Below are 21,768 nucleotides of genomic sequence, written 5' to 3'. Positions count from 1 at the left end.
TGGTTCAAATCCCAGCATCCTATATGGTCCCCCGAGCCTGCCAGGAGTGATTTCTGAACTCAGCCAGAAGTAACCCCTGACTGCTGCTGGGTATGACCCAAAAAACAAACAAACAGGCAATAAAAGAATAATAAATTTAAGTTATACGGATTTAATAAAACTTTTGTTTGGGGGACAGAATAACAGTACAGTAGATAGAATGTTTGCCTTGCACACAGCTGGCCCAGGTTTGAGTCCCTAACATCCCATTTGGTTCCCAAATGCAGAGCCAGGAGTAATACCTGAACATCACTGAGTGTGGGCCCCCCCCAAATAAAAGGACTTTTTTGACTTGTTTTGTTTTGGGGCCACACGTGATATTGCTCAGTGGTTACATTTGGCTCCGCACTAAGGAATTATTCCTGGCTGTGCACAGGGACCATATGGGATGCTAGAGATCGACCTCTGGCCAGCCACATGCAAGGTAAAGGCCCGACCTGCTGTACTAAATCTCCAGGCCAATGAATACTTTTTAACAGAAATTATTTTGGGGAGTTGGACCAATAGTACAGTGTATAGGGTGTTTGTTTGCCTTGTACATGGCCAACCTGGATTCAATCCCCAGCACACCATATGGTCCTCCAAGCACTGCCAGGAGTAATTCCTGAGTGCAGAAGCAGGAGTAAGCTCTGAGTGCCTCCAGGTGTGCCCCCCCAAATACATATTTGGGGCTTGAGACTAAAGAAAGTAAGTGATTTTTTTTAAAGTAAATGATTTTAAGCAAGATTTAGAGGAGGTCTTTTTTTTTTTTTTTTTTTTTTTTGGTTTTTGGGCCACACCCGGCGGTGCTCAGAGGTTTCTCCTGGCTGTCTGCTCAGAAATAGCTCCTGGCAGGCACGGGGGACCATATGGGACACCGGGATTTGAACCAACCACCTTTGGTCCTGGATCGGCTGCTTGCAAGGCAAACGCCGCTGTGCTATCTCTCCGGGCCCAGAGGAGGTCTTTTTTTAGGGAGGGGGCACACCCAGCAGTGCTCAGGGCTCCTGGCTCTGTGCTCACAAATCACTCCGGAGGCCCGGGGGATCATCTGGGATTGAACCTGGGTCTGTCCTGGTCGGCCACACGCAAGGCAAACGCACTACTTCTGTGTTATCGCTCTGGCCCCAGTTTAGAGGAAATTTTTAAAAACTAGTCAGATAAGTGCCTGAGAGAAAGCTTGATAGCCTAAGTATACACTTTGTATCCAGCAGGACCAGGTGTGATCCCCAGCATCTCTGGAAGTGACTGCATGTACAGAGCTGAGAACAGGTTCTGGATTCCACTAGATGTGACCCCCCAAAACTATAGAAAACAACAAAAAAGAACACTGAGTCAGAATTAAAAGGGGAGGCCACGGGGCCGGAGAGATAGCATGGAGGTATGATGTTTGCCTTGCATGCAGAAGGATGGTGGTTCAAATCCCGGCATCCCATATGATCCCCTGAGCCTGCCAGGATTGGTTGCTGAGCTTATAGCCAGGAGTAACTCCTGAGCGCTGCTGGGTGTGATCCAAAAATAAATAAATAAATAAATAAATAAATAAATAATAAAAGGGGAGGCCAGGTATGTTCCAAATGACTCCTAAAAAGCCAGACATGTGGCTCAGTGGCTGAACAGCCTTGCAGAATCCTAGCAGAACAAAACAACAAAAACCCTCATAATAAGTCTTAGGAAAAGGCTAGAGACAAGAAATAAGGTCAAGGTAAGTGACATGTGGCTGGGGCTGGTGCAATAGCACAGTGGGAGGGCATTTACCTTGCATGCGACTGACCTGGGTTCCATCCCCAGCATCCCGTAGGTAGTCCCCTGGGCCTGCCAGAAGTAATTTCTGAGCATAGAGCCATGAGTAACCCCTGAGCACCACTATGTGTAGTCCAAAAACAAAACGAAACAAAGAAACAAACAAAAAAAAGGAGAAAGCTGGGGTCAGAGAGATAGCACAGTGGTATGGAATTTGCCTTGCAAGCAATCAATCCAGGACGACAGTGGTCTTCGCGAATCCCGGCATTCTATATGGTCCCCCGAGCCTGCCAGGAGAGATTTCTGAACACTAGCCAGGAGTAACCGAGTGCCGCCGAGTGTGGCCCAAAATCCAAAAAAAGGAGAGAAAGTTCTATGTGGAATTTGGTATGCAAATAGAAGTGACTGGAACAAAAGTTGGTTGCCACATTAAAGCAAAGCAGAAGTGACAGGAAGACCACTATTCCCATTGCAGTGTCAATGGCCATCAGCAAGCATGTGTCATCTGGGTAAATAAAGGCAGCAAAGACACTTCAAGCAGAAGCCAATCTTCTCTTCGTATTCTGCTCCTGATTTTAAGCCTCTATGGATTTAATGTATTCCTGCTTCGTATGTTCAGCTCTCTGCCCGACGGGATTTAATTCACGTTGCTCTTTTCATTTCTATTTATAGAAATGCTAATCTCACGGGTTTCCTCTTCTTCCTTTTCGTGAAGTGCGAGGAATCTGCGGGCCTCTAAAATCATGAATTAATCATGCTCGAATAAAGGGCACCCACCAACTTGTTCAAATCAGGCGACGCTGAGAAAATGTGTGGATTGTAAGCACGCTACATTATCTCCTGAGCCAAGAGCTTCTGGAACTCTCTCTCCTCCAAGATGGCTGTCAAGTCACTCAATTCTACTTTCCTCTTTAATTTTTCAACAGAGGTAAAGGTAGAACGTCACAAGGCTATTCTATTTATTTATTTATTTCTTTATTTATTTTTGGTTTTTGGGTCACACCCGGCAGCGTTCAGGGACTACTCCTGGCTCTACGCTCAGAAATTGCCCCTGGCAGGCTCGGGATGCCGGGATTCGAACCACCGTCCTTCTGCATGCAAGGCAAAGGCCCCACCTCCATGCTATCTCTCCGGCCCCAAGACTATTCTTTTTAAAGCAGAACATTTTGTTTGTTTGTTTTTGGTCTTCGAGCCACACCTTGCTGTGCTCCAGGCTTACTCCTGGCTCTGCACGCCGGAGTCACGCCTGGAGAGTCCCAGGGGGCCATATTGGTGGTGGTGGGGGAAATCAAACCCAGACCAAACCACTTACAAGGCAATCACCCTGGGCCCGGAGAGATAGCACAGCGGTGTTTGCCTTGCAAGCAGCCGATCCAGGACCAAAGGTGGTTGGTTCGAATCCCGGTGTCCCATATGGTCCCCTGAGCCTGCCAGGAGCTATTTCTGAGCAGACAGCCAGGAGTAACCCCTGAGCACCGCCGGGTGTGACCCAAAAAAACCAAAAAAAAAAAAAAAAAAAACAAACAAACAAAAAAAACAAGGCAATCACCCTACCCACTGTACTACTGTTTTGGCCCCAAACAGTGACAGTTTAGAAACACAATTTTCTTTTGCAAATAAGGCGGCATTGCCTAGAGGTACTCAGGGCATCACTTGGCAGGGCTTGAGGGACCATAGAGGGTGCCAGAAATTGAGCCCTAATTGGCAAACTACTATCACTCTGGACCTGCTTATGTTTTTTCGTTTGTTTGGGTTTTTGTTCGTTTGTTTTGTTTGGGGGGGGCACTCTGGGATGATCCTGGCTCTGCACTCAGAAGCCGCTCCTGGCAGGCTTACAGGACCCTATGAGATACTGGGAATCCAACTGATATCCGTCCTGTATTGGTCGCATGCAAGGCAAATGCCCCACTGTGCTATTGCTCCGGCCCCCATTTTTGTCTTTGGGCCATACCCAACAATGTTCGGGGTTGACTCCTGGGCTCTGTGTTCACGAATCACTCGATAGTCTCTTGGCGGGCTCAGGAAAACAAATGGGGTGCCAGGATGGTAACTTACTTGTCTGCATGCAATGAAAACAGCTTTTCTACTACTTTACCACTCTAGTTTGTTTGTTTGTTTTGGGCCACACCTGGTGACACTCAGGGGTTAGTTACTCCTGACTATGCACTCAGAAATCGCTCCTGGCTTGGGGGACCATATGTGACACCGAGGGATCGAACCACGGTCCATCCTAGGTTAACGCACGCAAGGCAGAAGCCCTGCTGCTTGTGCTGCCGCTCAGGTCCTCTTATACTGTTAAAAATATTTCTAGCTAATTATAGAAGCCCAAGTACACTCCAGGGAGAACTAAACCTAAAATTCATTACAGAAAGTCACAAGCATATTATGCTTACAATTACGCTACGTGTCCCCAGGAGAACCATTCAATTTGGAAGAGTAAAGGCAAAAGAAAACCACATATTCAGATGCGACAAAGAAAATAAAAAGTGTATGAGGCTGAAATACTAGTATAGCCACTGTGATACTTGTTTCGCACATGGCCAACCTGGGTTTATCCCTCGCATCTTTTTTGTTGGGGGGGGGGCTACACTCAGTGAGGCTCAAGGGTTACTCCTGCGCTCAGAAATCGCTCCTGGCTTGGGGGATCACATGGGACGCTGGGGGGATCGAACTGTGGTCTGTCCTAAGCTAGTACACGCAACGCAGATGCCTTACCCCCTGCACCACCGCTCTGGCCCTTACCCCACCATCTTAACTGGTACTCTGAGAATCAACAGGACTAAGAATGATCCCTGAGGGGCCAGAGCGTTAGCACAGCAGGTAGGGCATTAGCCTTACACGTGGTCAACCCAAGCTTGATCCCTGGCATCCCATATGGTCCCCTGAGCCTGCCATGAGTGATTTGTGAGCACAGAGCCAGGAATAACCCAAGTGCCATAGGGTGACCTCACTCCCCCCCCCCCCAAAAAAAAATGATCCCTGATAGGATTAAGCCCTGAGCATTGATGGGTGTTCCCAAATCCGCCTCCTCGTTGAAAAAAAAAATGGTTGGAGGCAGGAGTGATGGCTTAGTGGGGGTGCAAGTTTGTATGTGGGAAGCCTAGGTTCTCTCCTCAGTCCCCCTAAGCACCTCTGGAGAGACTCAAGGGAACCCCTAAATACTAAGAAGGGAATTACCACTGAGCACCTCTGGGTGCGACACAAAAATATAATGAAGGTTAGTAAACACAAATTGGCAATAACGCAAGACAACTTACCCAGTCTGTGGTGAAAGGGGCACCAGTGGCCATCAACGTTCTCACTTCATCATCTTGGCCCTCCCTTGCTGCTTCTAGCAATCGCTTCCCCAAGTCCATCCACGACATCTTTAGGCACTGGAATGACCGTTTCCAGGAAGCTGTAATTCAGATTGAGGAAAAAGACCTGTAACGATTTTTCAGAACATCTCTCCTAGTGGAACACATGCAACGTATTTCTTTAGCTTTCTACATTTGATCATTTTATTATCTTAGCTTTCTACTCTGGGGACCACATCAGGCAGGGCTCAGGGGATCTGTATCTGGGGTGCCCAGGGTTTGAACCAGGATTAAAGAAGCTAAAGTCACATTCAAGACAAACGCCTTCCATACTGCACGAGTTCTCTGGCCTCCTGGGAGAGACCCGTGTGGCTATTTCCTTTCAACTTTATCTAGTGGGAATGCTTCAGGCCCCCACAGCTGTGTTACTCTTTCTTTTCCCTCTTAAAAAGAAGTCTAGAAAGCAATACTTGGACAATCAGACTCTCAACACAGGCCCGAGGATGCAGCTCAGACCTGCCAAGGGGGCCACCTTACTGTGACCACAGACTTCAGGGGTCACACCCAGTGATGTTCAGGAAGACAATGAAATCGAACCTTGGTAGAGAATCCCCAGCCCAACTTCCTTACTCTATAGCTTAAAACAAACGAACACTTCAGAAATATGTAAAACATGGCATCAATTTGGCAGGTAAAGAACAGAGCTGTTGCTTTCCATGTTTGAGGCTTGGGTCCCTGACGTGGCCCTGAACCCAGGTCTCCTTGAAATAGTCTCTTGGAGGCTCTTTTCCCTTCTTACCCTGTTATTCATCTTTTAGTGGGGGTGCACAACCAGCGGTAATGAGATAAAAATCTTGGGGCTCCTGTGGTCACAGTATTTACGCCAAGCCCTATGAGAATCTCCTAGATCTACTTACTTGGGGCTAGTTCTTAGTGGAGCTGGGGACAAATTCAATGCTGGGGATGGACTGAATTCAGGCCCTAGCAGCCAAAGCAAGAGTTCTTGCTGTGTCAAACATCTCCCCAGCTCCCATAATGTATTTTAAAAATAAAAACATTCTGGGGCCAGAGTGGTGGTGCGAGCGGTAGGGCATTTGCCTTGCCGGCGCTAATGTAGGACAGACCACAGTTCGATCCCCCGGCGTCCCATATGGTCCCCAGGCCAGGAGTGATTTCTGAGCACATAGCCAGGAGTGACCCCTGAACGTCGCCGGGTATGGCCCAAAAACCAACCAAAAAGTAAATAAATAAAAATAAAAATAAACACATCCTGAAATAGTACAAATAGTACAGTGGGCAGGGCATTTGCCTTGCATGAGGCTGACCTGGGTTCCATCCCCTGCATCTTATGCGGTTCCAGGAGGCCACTAACAGTGATTCCTGGATTCCTAAGTGCAGAACCAGGAATGAGACCCGAGCACAGCTGGGTGTGGCCCCAAACCCAAAATAAATAATAAAGTAACAGCATTCTGGGGTGCCTGTGTGGTTCCCCCAGCATAGAGGGGCTTGGCAAGAAATCTCGTCACTTTTCAGTTCCCAGGGACTCAAGAGAACAACAACAAAGAAAAAACCACTCTGACGTTGAATCATCACTAACGAAGAAACAAAATCTGTTCTAACTTGCCTCCTGGTACTTTGGAAAGAGGCAGCGTCACAGAGCATCGACTTTCCCTTCCTCCCCACACACTCGCCAAGAACTGCCAATAAATGTGTCTGAATCACTGATCAGGCGCTTGAGTTGCTTTCAAAGTGCTCGACGACAGAGCACTTCATTGCCATGTCATGATTATAGTTGTAGATAGAAAAAAAAAGTAGGTGCAGCCATTTGTGGGGAGCAACTAGAGCTTAAAAACAAATGCCTGGGGCCAGAGAATCTCAGCATCCCACAAGGTCCCCCAAGTCTGCCAGGAGTAATCCCTGAGTGCTGCTAGGTATGACCCAAAAACTAACTAACTAACTAACTAAAATAGATGCCTAAGAACCTCTCAATGAATTGGGTTGGGTGGGACAAATGAGTCCATTAAAACACTGCCCGGGGATGGACCTTTGGTGCAATTCTGCTGAAGCAGAGCCAATGGAATGTTCTGTTTTACAAAAATGCAGTTCTGAAATGAAAGCTCTTGGAGGAAAGGGGAAGAGAAAGGACAGGGCAGGACATCCCATGAGTGGGGGGGTGGGGGGCTGCAGAATCCCGGGCCCTGCCAGCCTCCTTCCTGGCTGGCTCTTTCTTTCCATGGCCCTGGGCCCCAGCAGATGTGGCGCCAGCTGTGCAAGCTGCAAGCGCTGGGGCTGGAGGTGCTGAATGTTCAGATGTATTATACTAATGTGCTAATTTGTTCTTTGTAACTGATATTATAAGATTTGCCTGATTCACCTCGGGTTGATAATAGTCATGACAAGTCTGGCCCTGGGCCTGAGCAAGGAGCACAGAAAAGCAGACTGAACCAAGGAAATGCTAGTCCTGTTTATCTTTGCTCACATCCTGATCTATGCACTATATTAAGTCCTGGTCAAAGCATTTTCGTACACCTGTGTTTATCTATGCTATACATTAAAATTGGTTCTGACGCCAGGCCATGATCTCGGATGTAAAGTAGGACTGTTATATGGCCTATATAGGAATACAGCAGGAATGGAAACAGGATGTCTGTGAAAGTTAGAAAGGACTGGAGTAGCCGGCGAGGTGGCGCTAGAGGTAAGGTGTCTGCCTTGCAAGCACTAGCCAAGGAAGGACTGCGGTTCGATCCCCCGGCGTCCCATATGGTCCCCCCAAGCCAGGGGCGATTTCTGAGCCCTTAGCCAGGAGTAACCCCTGAGCATCAAGCGGGTGTGGCTGAAAAAAAAGAAAGAACTAGAGTGGGGCCCAAGACATAGCATGGAGGTAGGGTATTTGCCTTGTGTGCAGGACGGTGGTTCGAATCCCGGCATCCCATATGGTCCCCCGAGCCTGCCAGGAGCAATTTCTGAGCACAGAGCCAGGAGTAAACCCTGAGCGCTGCCGGGTGTGATCCAAAAGAACAACAACAAAAAAAAAAAAAAAAAAAAAAAAGCAAAGAAAGAACTAGTGCTTCACAGGTCGGATAAAGCTTGTTATACTGTCTTTGAATGATTTCATGGTTGCTGCATGGAGTGCTGGATGGAATATCTCTGAAAGGTATAAAAGAGGAAAGCCATGAGCAGCTCGGGGTCCACAGGTATGAGCTCCATCAGGAAACTGTCGGAGCCCTGGCGCCAAGTAAAAATATTAATAAACGGGCCCGGAGAAATAGCACAGCGGCGTTTGCCTTGCAAGCGGCCAATCCAGGACCAAAGGTGGTTGGTTCGATTCCCGGTGTCCCATATGGTCCCCGGTGCCTGCCAGGAGCTATTTCTGAGCAGACAGCCAGGAGTAACCCCTGAGCACTGCCGGGTGTGGCCCCCCCCAAAAAAAAAAAACAAAAAAAAATATTAATAAACAAATGAAATGACTCCTGATGGTGTTTATGAGACCTCTGGAACCCAGGCTCGCCCAGTGTGAGGCAGGCACCCTCTCTGCTGCACTACTGCTCTGACCCCTTCATGTCGAATTCTGGTTTTGGGACATGCTGGCCTCTCGGGGGGACCCCCGAGGTCATTTCCAATACCCAGTTGTTGTAGATCTCAACACAACCAGTGTGCTACTCGTGGCCTTCACTTGTTAGGGTCTGAGAAACGACCACCAACCCTTTAAGTTCTGAGAAACCAAAGACCCAGGACAGCAATGCATCACAAACTGGCAGCCTCTGTCTCTCTCTCTGGGTTTTGGGGTGATGGGTAACTGTGACTCTGATTTCACAGAGGCTGGAATGGAGGTGTCTGGGGGATCTGAGGGTGCAGGGTCCATTGCCTCTGGGCTCTCAGCATCCTTCACATCCGGGGGAAGTCGAGGCTGTGTGCTGCTTCCTGGGGGCCACCCCCCAGTACTGCCCCTGGCCTAGGTGCAGCAACCTCCCTTTCCTTCCAGTCCCCCGCTCAGGGGAAGGGGAAGGGAGAGGGGAGGGGATAGGGAAGAGGAAGGGAAAGGGGAAGGGAAAGGGGCAGGGGAAGGGAAGAGGTAGGAAAAAGGGAAGGGGAAGAGGGGGAAGAGGAAGGGAAAGGGAAAGAAAAGGAGAAGAGGAAGGGGAAAGAGAAGGGGAATGGGAAGAGAAAGGAGAAGAGGGAGGGGAAGAGGAAAGGGGCAGGGGAAGGGGAAGAGGTAGGAAAAAGGGAAGGGAAAGAGGGGGGAGGGGAAGAGGAAGGGAAAGGGAAAGGGAAAAGGGAAGGGAAAGGAGGAGAAGAGGAAGGGGAAAGAGAAGGGGAAGAGAAAGGAGAAGAGGAAGAGGAAGGGGAAGAGGGGAAGAGGAAGAGAGAGAAGAGGAAAGGGGCAGGGGAAGGGGAAGAGGTAGAAAAAAGGGAAGGGGAAGAGGGGGAAGAGGAAGGGGAAGAAAAAGGGGAAGGGAAAGGAGGAGAAGAGGAGGCAGAAAGAAGGGGAAGAGGTAGGAGAAGAGGAAGGGGAAGAGGAAGAGAGAGGGGAAGAGGAAAGGGGCAGGGGAAAGGGAAGAGGTGGGAAAAAGGGAAGGGGAAGAGGGGGAAGAGGAAGGGAAAGGGAAAGGAAAGGAGAAGGAGAAGAGGAAGGGGAAGAGGAAGAGAGAGGGGAAGAGGAAAGGGGCAGGGGAAGGGGAAGAGGAAGGGGAAGAGGAGGAAGAGGAAGGGGAAATGGAAGAAGAGGAAGAGAGGGGAAGAGGAAGAGGGAGGGAAGAGGAAGGGGAAGAGGAAGAGAAAGGGGAAGAAGAGGAAGAGGGAGGGAAGAGGAAGAGAGGGGAAGAAGAGGAAGAGGGAGGGAAGAGGAAGAAGGGGAAATGGAAGAGGAAGAGAAAGGGGAAGAAGAGGAAGAAGGGGAAATGGAAGGGGAAGAAGAGGAAGAGGAAGAAGAGAAAGGGGAAATGAAAGAGGGAGGGCAAGAGGAAGAAGGGGAAATGGAAGGGGAAGAGGAAGGGGAAGGGGAAGAAGAGGAAGAGGGAGGGGAGAGGGAGGGCAGGGGAAGTGGTGGCTGGGGCTGGGACAGGGGAAGCGCCGCCATGTTTGCCCCGCCCTCCCCCCCTCCCCACCGGAAGTCTCACCTCTCCCTCCTCTTCCTCCTCCTCCTCCTCCTCCTTCCCCCTGGCTGAGCCCCCTCCCCGCCGGCGGGACGAGACGCTTCACTGTGTATTTTCTTCAGCCTTCCTCTCCATAACCGACATCCCTCGGGGGGGCTCCGAGTCCTTCTCCCTTCTCCCCCCTTCGGCGGGCGGGAACCCCAGGGGCGACAAAAATGGCGGGCCGGAAGTGACGCGCCGGAAGTGACGTATGCAAGCGCGCCGCCCGCGGAGGGATCTGAGCCGAGGGGAAAATTTTTAAAATGGCGAGGGAAAAGTGAGCCTCCGGGTGGAGATTGAGCTCGATGGGAATGTGGAAGAGCGGTTGAGTCTCATGAAGTCCAAATAGAATGTTTTTTGGGGGGAGCAAGGCGGCGCCCAAGGAGGGACTCTTTTCTTTGTTCGGCGGAGGGAGACGGAGAAAAAGTAGTTCCGGCAGCAACTTCCGGCTGGGCCTTGGGAGCTGGTTTTGGCGCCAAATTCAAGGCCTGCAAAAGGGTTTTGGGTGTTTTGGTCCCTTTTGCCCCTCTTAGGCTGTTAGATTCCAGGTTTTGGGGTGCTGTCAGGGTCAAGGGTCAGGTTTTAAGGCTGGTGAGGAGATCTTGGTTCCTTTGGAACAAATAAATGGAGCTGAGGGAGACATGACAGGTTGGAAGCCTGACCCCAATGTTGTGTTTTTGTTTTTAATTAAATAGTTTTTTTTTTTTTTTGGAACAAAGTGGATTATAAATCTTTCACAGTAATATTTTACGGACATAGTGATATTGAACCAGAGGTATTCCCACCATCAATATTGTCTTCCCGCCACCCCTGTTACCAGCATGCATCCCATATCTTCTCCTTTGCACCCCCAGATTGCTAGTATAAGCAGTCCCTCTCTGTGTCTAGCTTGTTGTAGATTGGGTTTCGATTTTGTTGTTGTTGTTGGTTTTGGGTTTGGTGCTTAAGTCTGATCAGTTTTTGGATTTTTACTCAATATTCATATGACTGTTCGGTCTTGGTACCATCCACTGTTTTCCCCTTCTTTTGTGAGGCAGAACAAGATGGTTCAAGTAATGTGACTCTGTTTGGAGAAAAGAAAAAAAAGGGGGGTCAAAGTCAAACAAGCAAAAAACAGGAGGAGTCCTGTTAGAGGCTATAAATATCAATTTAAGAGAGTGTATTTTCAACCATTTTTGTGCTAAGGCACACTTTTTTTATGAAAAAAAAAAATTATGAGGCACACCACCATCATGAGAAAAATGTTAAAAAAATTTTGGGCCGGGAAGGTGGCGCTAGAGGTAAGGTGTCTGCCTTGCAAGCGCTAGCACAGGACGGACTGTGGTTCGATCCCCCGGCGTCCCATATGGTCCCTGCAAGCCAGGGGCGATTTCTGAGCGCATAGCCAGGAGTAACCCCTGAGTGTCAAACAAGTTTGGCCCAAAAACCAAAAAAAAAAAAAAATTCTTTTAAACTCTGTGCCTATCTTGACTATATAAAGTCATTCTCTCGAATAAGAATCAAATAAACACAAAAGACATTATTTTATAATGACTTTATAATAAAATAATATAATGATTGGTCTATTTGTGAGCTGAAGCCACATGTGATGGATGAAATTAGAATTTTTCCATGGCACATCAGACAATAAATATCTCACGGCACACTAGTGTGCTGCAGTGCAGTGGTTGAAAAACACTGTTCTAAGCCTTGGACCTAGGAACGCAAGCTCCTACCTACCAGCCTTAGTTATCAAATATGACCCGTTCCTGGCACAGAGGCCTCGAGTCACTTCCTATAGTCCCAGGCTTTGGTTTATTCTGGTTTGGGGGCCACACCAAGGATGCTCAAGGGTTGCTGAGGCTCTGGACTCAGAAATGACTCCTGGTGGGGTCTAGGAGGCCATCTGGAACCCAGGCTCACCCAGTGCGAGGCAGACACCCGCTCTGCTACTCTATTGCCTCGACCCCTTCATGTTGTCTGGTTTCTACGTGCCTGAGTCATTTCCAGTTGCCATTTCAATATCCAGTTTTTGTAGATATCAACACTACCAGCATGCTGGTCATGGCCTTCACTTGTTAGGGTCTGAGAAACGACCACCAAATCCAAGTTCTGAGAAATAAAGACCTAGGACAGTAATGTAAGTCACACAATGGGACTTATTAGGCCAGTGCACACTGGGGTACAGGATTATACTAGGATCCAGAACATCAGAAGTTCAATGCTTGTATGGCCTGGGAGTTCAAACAAATGCATCCTAGTTCAGAGAGTGTGCACATAAATCAAACGGTAATGAGTTTAAACATTCAGTCCAATTCAGGCAATGCTGCCTTCCTGGTATAAGATGGTATTATCCTGTGACATTCCAGAAATGCAATTCCCCTTGGTGAGGAATGTCATCTAGCAGGATACATTCTCTGCCCACTCCTGGCAGTTATCTGTTCCGCCTGTCAACTCACAGATGCCTGTTAAGGGGGAAATAGCCTTTAATTTCCATCCTCAAGCAAGCAGAATATTGAGGCCAAAGCAATGTTAACTCTTTTTTTTTTTTTTTTTTTTTTTTTTTGGTTTTTGGTTTTTGGGCCACACCCGGTGGTGCTCAGGGGTTACTCCTGGCTGTCTGCTCAGAAATAGCTCCTGGCAGGCACGGGGGACCATATGTGACTCCGGGATTTGAACCAACCACCTTAGGTCCTGGGTCGGCTGCTTGCAAGGCAAACGCTGCTGTGCTCTCTCCAGCCCCAGTGGTGTAGTTTTTAATGAATGTTGGGTATGTCCAGAGAACACTCTAAAGTAAATGTGTTTTGTTTTGTTTTGAATTTTCTTAGTACCTAGACTGAATCCTTGAGGTGCCTTCTGTGTGTAATTAGGAATTTTTACCTTAAATATGTTGGTGAAGCAGAAGAGGCTGAATACTCTTTTCTTTTTAAATACGTCATCAAAATACAGACAGGGGCCAAAGCAATAGCACAGCAGGTAGGATGTTTGCTGACATGTGGCTAACTTGGGTTCGATCCCTGGCATCCTATCCCCGAAGCCGCCAGGAGTGATTCCTGAGGGCAAAGCCAGGAAGTAACCTCTGAGCACTAGTGGGTGCAGCCAAAACAAAACAAAACAAAACAAAACAAAACAAAACAAAACAAAACAATTCAATTCTTTCTCAAATTTGAGTTTCAGATAAAACATCCAAGTTGGGGGCCAGATAGCACAGCAGTAGGGTATTTGCCTTGCACACAGATGACCTGGGACCGATGACCCTGGACTGACCAAGGACCGACCTGGGTTCGATCTCCAGCATCCCATATGGTCCCCTGAGTCTGCCAGGATCTATTTCTGTGAACAGAAACAGGATTATACCCTGAGTGCAGCCACTTTCACGCCACCCCCCAAAAAAAAATCCAAGTTGGTGAAAGCAAGGAAACAAACTGGAATTCAGGTCTGGGTTCAGTGTCTTTATTAAATAAAAATAAATGGCACAAATCAGCAGCAGTTGTGGGGAGGAGTGGGGACAAGGTATAGGATCAGAATGTAAAATGTAATTCATCTCAAAGTTTCAAATTCTGACATTTGACAACTGACATTGATTTGTCAACTGGGCCTTGTGGGTAGACATTGGCAGACTAGGGACCAAACCCTAAGCCCTTTAGAACTTTATCATTATGATAGCAAGATTGCTTTTCAAAATCTGAAATCAGTAGTTTTCTTTCTTTTACTAGCACCCCCCCCTTAATATAGAATGAAACACTGAGCCTCATAGCCTTGAAGAACCAACCACATATCCCTAACCCTAAAATCAAAAATTTTTTCCAGCGCTTTTCAACCCCCAGGAGCAAAGCTGTAAAGTGAGCAGACTCAGAGAAAGCATATTTTAGAGAGCATATTGCAGTTTCAGAAATGATTGCATGCTTCCCCATTCTTATTTTCTATGATGTTATCTCATTTTATACCGTCACCTACAATTTTCTCAGTCTTATAAGCAGGTTCAAATAAGCAATCTTAGAAATCCACCGTTCTCCTAGCAGCCATCAAATTAAAACTTCACATGTTTTCCTCAACTCTTCACTATTTACTGCCCAGTTGCAGAAAATTGGGGAGAGGTGAGCAATTTCTGGAGCCGATTAAAAATGGGGTGGGGTGGGAAAGAAATGAGTTCTCCATTTGAAACTCGTGTATTACTCCTGGATGCTCCCATCAGGCCTATTTTCTGGAATTAATAACAGCGAGACATCCTGTGATTCAACCCTTGGCTTAAAACTTTTTTGTGCCTCGAGGGCTTTGAGAGAAACCAATAAGACAAATCTATAAATAAATAATAAATAAATAAATAAATAAATAAATAAATAAATAACAATACAACTCTGGCAGGTTACTCAGCACCACCTCTACACAACAGAGGGGACAGCAAGATTAAAGTGGGGAAAGGTGGGAAGGGGCTTGAAAGAGAAGACCACACAGGCAGGTGTGGGAGAGAGAAGTCTTGGCCTTAGAGTAATTCCAATTCGAAGGGGTGGACGCTGGCAACAGGGGCTCTCCAGAAGTTGAACGTGCTGTATTCGAGGAGATCCTCGCCTTCGGGAGTCTTCCCTGACTCTGCTCCAGCCGCTTGCCCGGTCATCGTTCCGGCGTTGCTCTCTTTGCTCTTGTAGGTAGACGCATCCGACAGACCCAGGTCTTCCAGCTCTGACAGATCCAGCTCTGGAATGGGCATCCTCCAGAAAAGGAAGGAGTTGTACTGGCTACTCACAGGATCCCTCATGACTTCCTAGAAAGAAACCACTCGTCAGTCCATAATCAGAACCCTTTTTGCAGGCTGCCATCTTTCCTTCCTGAGAAACATCATACCCCAAGTTGTCCATTCGTAATCCATGTTTCCTAGGTCAAGTTTCAGGAATCCTCACTTACCATTTTCTTTCTTTTTTTGGTGGTTACCCCTGGCTCTGCACTCAGAAGTCACTCCTGGCAAGCTCGGGGGACCATATGGGATACAGGGATTCGAACTGGAGTCTGTCCTGTGTTGGCCCCATGCAAGGCAAAAATGCCTTATTGCTGTGCTATCGCTCTGGCCCCAAATATTTCAAATTTCCCTTGTACTTTCTTTTTATTTTTAAACTCTATTTATTGATCAATTGGTTTTTGGCCACACCCAGTGGCACTCAGGGGTTACTCATGGCTCTGCACTCAGAAATTGCCCCTGGCAGGCTGGGATGCCAGGAATTGAACCGGGTCCCTCCCAGGTCAGCAGCATGCCAGGCAAATGCCCCACTGCTGTACTATCTCTCCGGACCTATCACTTAACCATTTTCCAAGGTTTTTTTTTAATTTCCATGTTTTGTTCTCCCCAACTTCTTCCCCACATCTTGGGATAGCCCCCCTTTTTTCCCTTGGGGGAAGGAAGGGCTACACAATATGCAAAGGCTCTCTCTTTTCTTTTTTCTGTGATGACAGTGTTAGGAGACACTTGACATGAATGAGAGCAATGGACATTGCATTTCAGGTAAGGAAAGGAAAGTTTAAGTTGAAAGGAGGTTTTTGGGTTTGGGGTTGTTTTTTGTTTATTTGTTGGGGGGGTAAAGACACAACTGGATGTGCTTGAGGTTTACTCCTAGCTCTGTATTCAGGAATCTATGCCAGTTCGGGGTACCTCATGTGGCGCTGGGGATTGAATTGGCCTCAGTAAGTGTCTTAACCTCTAAACTCTCTTTGTTATATTTAACAGAATTCCATAATTTCCCATGCTTTATTTTTTTTAACTTATTATGGGTTGATTGTTTTGGGGACCACACCCATCAATGCTCAGGGGTTCCTCCTGGCTCTGCCCTCAGAAATCGCCCTGGCAGGCTGAGGGACCATATGGGATGCCGAGAATTGAACCCGTCCCTGCCAGGTCAGCCGCATGCAAGGCAAATGCCCTACCACTGTGCTATCTCTCCAGCCTCAGTTTCCCATAAGTACCTGAACAACCACTTCTGTTACTGCCAGTTCACCCCGGCCACACCTTGATGCACAGAACATCTCCCTGAGCCAAAAGTGCAGAGCCAGGAGTAACTTCTGAGCAGAGCAGAGCACGGTGTGTCTCTCAAAAGAGTATTTATTGAAATATTCCCACGGGATAATATTCCAGTGCTCGAAAAAAGTAGAACCTTAGTTTCAAAGGTTTTCCTCCCACACATGTTCTTGGCTCATGCCCGGTCTCGAGAATCCCAAAGAGCAGCTATAAAGGCTGCTATAAGGATTAATAAGGCCAATAAGCATTAACATGTCAGTCAGTGGAGATATTATGATGCCCACTGAATGTGAAATGCCTCTAAGACCCCAAACCCTTGTTTTTAGTGCTTTAGTATACTACTACTGTGTAGTATTTTGGGGGGTCTGTGTGTGTATAAATGGCAAGTGGGTAGACAAGGATATTTTTCATGTTCAGAAAGAAGTTCTGAGTTGGCCTTTTTTGTTTTTTTTTTTTTTTTGGTTTTTGATGCTCAGGGGTTACTCCTGGCTAAGTGCTCAAAAATTGCCCCTGGCTTGGGGGGACCATATGGGACGCGGGGCGGATTGAACCGCAGTCCTTCCTTGGCTAGCGCTTGCAAGGCAGACGCCTTACCTCTAGCGCCACCTCTCCGGCCCCCTGAGTTGGCCTTTTTTTTTTTTTTTAGTTTTTGGGTCACACCCAGCGGTGCTCAGGGGTTACTCCTGGCTGTCTGCTCAGAAATAGCTCCTGGCAGGCACAGGGGACCATATGGGACACCGGGATTCGAACCAACCACCTTTGGTCCTGGATCAGCTGCCTGCAAGGCAAATGCCGCTGTGCTATCTCTCCGGGCCCTGAGTTGGCCTTTTTTATTGGGGGGTGTTGGGTTACAATCAGTGACGCTCAGGGGTTATGTCTGGCTCTGTGCTCAGGAATCACTCCTGGCAGGCTCGAGGGACCATAAGGGATTGGGGAATCAAACGGGGTCCGTCGGGGTTGGCCTTGTGCAAGGCTGTGCTATTGCTCCGGCCTTCCGAGTTGGTCTGTTTTCTTTCAGGTTCCGATTTCCAAATAAACCTTGGGAACTGAGCATTACTCAGCAGAGAAGCTGCTTAAAAGAATGATGCGAGCATTGAAATAGGGTAGGAAGCGTGTTACAAGGTGAGGTCATCACCCAATGATACTCATTCTGACACCATGTCTAGGCAATTGGCAGGGACAGATGCACAGAGGAAAAAGAGCTCAGAAAAGGTCATGTACCACGCACATAACCAGCCAGCCCCTTGAGGTCTAGGACTAAAGAAATCCTAAGAACAAATCGTTACAGAATTCTGCAGGCAGGTTATTTTTTTTTAAAATTACTGTTTTGCGTGCCTTGCTGGTTCTTATATTCTATTCCTTAGCCCCCTCTTGAGCAAATGCTGGTAACATAAAGGTTTTTTGTTTTTTTTTAAAAGAACAATCTTGGAGAGATATAAATTTTTGTTTTAAAGTACCTAGCACTTTAGAAATGATCTAGAGAATTATGAAACCTTCCAGTCCATTTGGATAGTGCCCAGGTCTCCCAATTCCTCATCCTTTTATGATGTCTTTTTTTTTTTTTTGGGGGGGGGCCACACCCGGTAACGCTCAGGGGTTACTCCTGGCTATGTGCTCAGAAGTTGCTCCTGGCTTGGGGGACCATATGGGACGCCAGGGGATCGAACCGAGGTCCGTCCAAGGTTAGTGCAGGCAAGGCAGGCACCTTACCTTTAGTGCCACCGCCCGGCCCCCTTTTATGATGTCTTATTCATAGAAGTTGCTAATAGCAATTTTATATAATCCTCTATCTATAGTTTTAAGCCTTATTGGTATTCTTAGTTTCTGATAGTATATGAGTTAGGTCCCTTGACCTGAAAGAAGAAAATGTCAAAGGAAGATGTAAAGAGCTCGAATCTAAGAAAGGGAAACTGCCCTTTGGCCAACTGACTTTTCACAAGCAGAGTAACACACACAAACTGTCCAAAGATCAGGTCTGGGCAGACCTTCTCTTGCAATCAAAGAAACTAGAAGAAATGTCATGGAAAGATTCATTTAAAGAGCCTAATGGCCCTGCCATTGTTGTAAAAGAGATGAATTGAGAGCTGGAATTAATCCCTGCCTAGGCCTGGTTCCCACAACCCAGCATCTCTGAAGTGATTTCTGAGCACAGAGCTTGGAGGAGCCTCAGAGCACTGCTGGATCTGCCCCTCCCTCCCACCTCTTTCCCCAAAATGGGACACACAAAGGAGAGAATCAATTATTGCAGTTTAGAAAGTTACCCATAGGAGAAGCATATGTTGCATTTAAAAATCAATAATACTGGGCCCGGAGAGATAGCACAGCGGCGTTTGCCTTGCAAGCAGCCGATCCAGGACCAAAGGTGGTTGGTTCGAATCCCGGTGTCCCATATGGTCCCCCGTGCCTGCCAGGAGCTATTTCTGAGCAGACAGCCAGGAGTAACCCCTGAGCGCAGCCGGGTGTGACCCAAAAACAAAAACAAAAAAAAAATCAATAATACTAATAGCACAGTGGTAGGGCATTTGCCTTGCAGGCAGCTGATCCAGGACGGACCTAGGTTCATTCCCCAGCATCCCCCAAGCCAGGAGCGATGTCTAAGCTCATTACCAGGAGTAACCCCTGAGCGTCACTGGGTGTGGCCCAAAAACCAAAAGAAAAAAGAATACTTATACTGACACAGGGTCCCCACCTGCACTTGTGGCTGGCATCTCCCCTCTTAAGATGAAGAGTTTCCTACTTTCAAGCTGGGTTGTGTGCACTGGGGCTCCCTCCACCTTTGGAGAAGCCCCCACCCTCTCATGTCTCTCTCCCCTTCCTCAGTACCTCCAAATAAAAACCTGTTTTTACTTCCAAAAAAATAAATAAATACTGACTCTACAGAAAATTGAAGCTAAATTATTCTTCATGTTAGTAGTGAACATCTTACATCTTATTGTTCTTTTGGGGTCCCACCCAATGGTGCTCAGGGGCTACTCTCAGCTGCTTAGGGTTTCCCTTTGGCCATGCCAGGGGCCGTGAGGGAGAAGAAATCAAACCTGGGCCTCCCCCAGGCACCCTGCCTAAGCCAGCCTTTGAGCTAATCTCTCTGGTGCCAAGGAAGAAAACGAATTTCAATTGTGCAAGAATGGCTCCTCTTCGCAGTCAGCTCTTCCCTCTCTCTCCATCTCTCACTGGCATGGATCCTGCCGGGCTTCATTTTCAATCACACAGAGCTTTCAAGCCAAGCTGTCTCCAAATATCTCCCTTACCCCCTCAGCAACATAACGGGAGCCCCGGGGCCTACCCTGAAGGGCCCTGCTGTGTCATGCTTGCTGCCAGAGAGAAGGGGATGGCGGAGCTCTGCCGGCTCCTTCTAGGTACCCCCTTCTGGGCTGGGGTTTTTCTCATCGCCCAGTCTTCCCCACCTACTCCAATCAGCATTTCTTTTTCTCAAACCTACTCGCAAGGTGCAGATCCCTTTTCAAGATGGGATCAGGCCGCTTCCACCACCCACCACCAGCTGCCCCTTTCTTCGAGATGGGGGCTCATTCTGAAAAAGTTCAGAGATGTCATTCCTTCCCCCCATCCGATTCCTTCCTCCAGAAATAAATTTGGGGATAAATGAAGGTAATAAGCATCTATGGGGAAGAGGGGAGAGGAATGCCAATATTCCTACGTATATATTGGGAGAATAAATAGCCAGGAAAGCCATACAGCCAAGACCCAAGATCAGTGCAGAAACCCGAACAAATAAATGATGGCGTGACTGGGCAGGGTTCAAGAGAGAAGAGGAAGGAATGACAGGACGGTGCATCCCAGGCAAATTGCATACTTGCAGTCAGGAGGTGCATGCTCAGACATTCTGCCTGTACCCCCATGTGTGCCAGAAATATGTGCACAAGAACAATGTAGGCAGAGGGGTGAGCAAGGGGCCCTAAGCACTATTGTTCAGGGCGCTGTCCCTGCTCTCAGGGATGGTCCCCACCATCCTCCCCACCCAGCTGTGGCTCCTCAGCCCTGTGCCTGGGGGGCAGGGGGGCTGGCTGTACCTGTCCTTAAGGAAGGCTTAGGGTGCTCCAGACACGCGGGGTCTGCTTGGGGTGTCCTCGGCGGGCTCTGAGGCTTTGTCTGCTCTCCTAGCTCTGCTCTGCTGGGCTCCCCCTGCAATGCAGCCCCTCCTCGGGGGGCGGGTTCGGCCCCTCCCGGGCCAGCTTGCTCATTCAAAGGATAGGCTGGAGCACAGGCGGGAAGGAGGAGCAAGGGGTGCAGGGCGCGGCTCAGAGGGGGGGGAACCCCTCAAACCCACTGCTTGGGGCCAGCTCCTCAAATACGGGTCCCAGTGTAAGGGAAAGATCAGGGATGTCATAGAAAATCAAATCAAATTAAATTCAAAACATTTTAATCACACCTATTCAAGGCTCCTTCCCCAGACCCCCAAATTGGAACCCCCCCCTCAATTTGATTCTAGTACAGCAGGGGAGGATGCTTGCTTGTGTGCTAGCCCTGCAAGTGGCCCAAAACACGATCAATTGCTGAGTGCAGAACCGGGTCTGAGCCCTGAGCACTGGGGGGAGGGTACCCCAAAATTTGGGGGGTGCGTTTATAAATCTAAACCAATTCCAAGAGGGGCAGAGTCTGAGCTCAGGAAGGTCAGGGAAAGCTTTGTCTGCGCAGTCCAGGTCGTGCAGAGGGATTGGGGTGTCCCTAGGGTGAAGAGGGGCCCCCCCACCCTTGCTCCAAGCCCATTGCCCAACGGCCAGCCTCGCCCCGCCCTGCCCCGGCCTCTTCCGCCCGCCCAGCCCCGCCCTGGCCCAGGCCTCACTGGGTCCCGCAGCCTAGAACCGGCTGGGAGGTCCTGGTCGGAGCCCCAGGCCGTCGGAACCGACTGACCCAGAGCCCCAGAGCCCAGGAGGCCCAGGGCAGCAGAGTGGTGAGTCGGGGGGACTGGCCAGGACTGGCCCACTGCACTGGGCCGGTGTCCAGGGACGCCTGGAGGGGACAGGAGGGCCACCCCAGGTTGGGAACTGCAGCTGGCCCGGTTCTGGGACTCTGATCGTCTCCCCCAGGGCACCCAGGGGACCCAGGCCCAGCCGGACCCTCCCTGGCAGCACCAGGCGGGCCCTGGCTCAGGTCTGAGGTGCCCGGGCCCATGCCCTCCCTCCCCTCCCATCCCTTCTCCTTTCCCTTCCCTGCCAGCTGCGGCCTGCAGAGGCCTGTCTCTCCGGGCGGACCGGTTTGGGCCCCAACAGGCCGGGAAGCACCTCCAGACCCAGCCCTGGGTGCTCGTGGCCGGGGTTGTGCGTGGCCCAGGCCCGGAGTGACCTTGGTGGCCGCCACCCGGCCTTGCTTCCTTCCCTTCCTTACCCCAGACGCCTCCTGGGACCAGGAGTGTCAGGTCAGGGCCATGTCTGGGCCAAGAGCAGCCGGGCTCGAACCCTAGATCAGGATGGGGTCAGGGGACTCCCTTTGCTTTGCTGTCCTGTGCTGTCCCAGCCCTTCTTTCCCTGTCCCTCCAGGGGTGAAGGGAGACCCCCCGCCCCCAGGCTCTGCTGCCTCTGGCTCACCCCTGGACTGACTTAACTAACCAGCTTGCTCTCTTCCACTCGCTTTCTCTCTC

At 49.0% G+C, this 21,768-nt stretch overlaps 1 protein-coding gene across 1 annotated transcript; it reads right to left on the bottom strand.

The window, feature by feature from the left end:
- Positions 1–13,607: 13,607 nt before the first annotated feature.
- On the bottom strand, positions 13,608–20,391 carry MLLT11 (MLLT11 transcription factor 7 cofactor). The gene is made up of 2 exons (XM_049765963.1): positions 20,232–20,391; positions 13,608–14,951 (listed from the first exon to the last, which is right to left on the bottom strand). Exon 2 carries the CDS (start codon positions 14,922–14,924, stop codon positions 14,652–14,654), a length of 273 nt encoding a protein of 90 aa, XP_049621920.1. The 5' UTR covers positions 14,925–14,951; positions 20,232–20,391; the 3' UTR covers positions 13,608–14,651.
- Positions 20,392–21,768: the final 1,377 nt, after the last annotated feature.

This window comes from Suncus etruscus, chromosome 19 (assembly GCF_024139225.1).
Source record: "Suncus etruscus isolate mSunEtr1 chromosome 19, mSunEtr1.pri.cur, whole genome shotgun sequence".
In the NCBI taxonomy this organism is placed as follows: domain Eukaryota; kingdom Metazoa; phylum Chordata; class Mammalia; order Eulipotyphla; family Soricidae; genus Suncus; species Suncus etruscus.
Note: the sequence above shows the minus strand (reverse complement) of the source record. Positions and strands in the feature narration are given on the sequence as shown.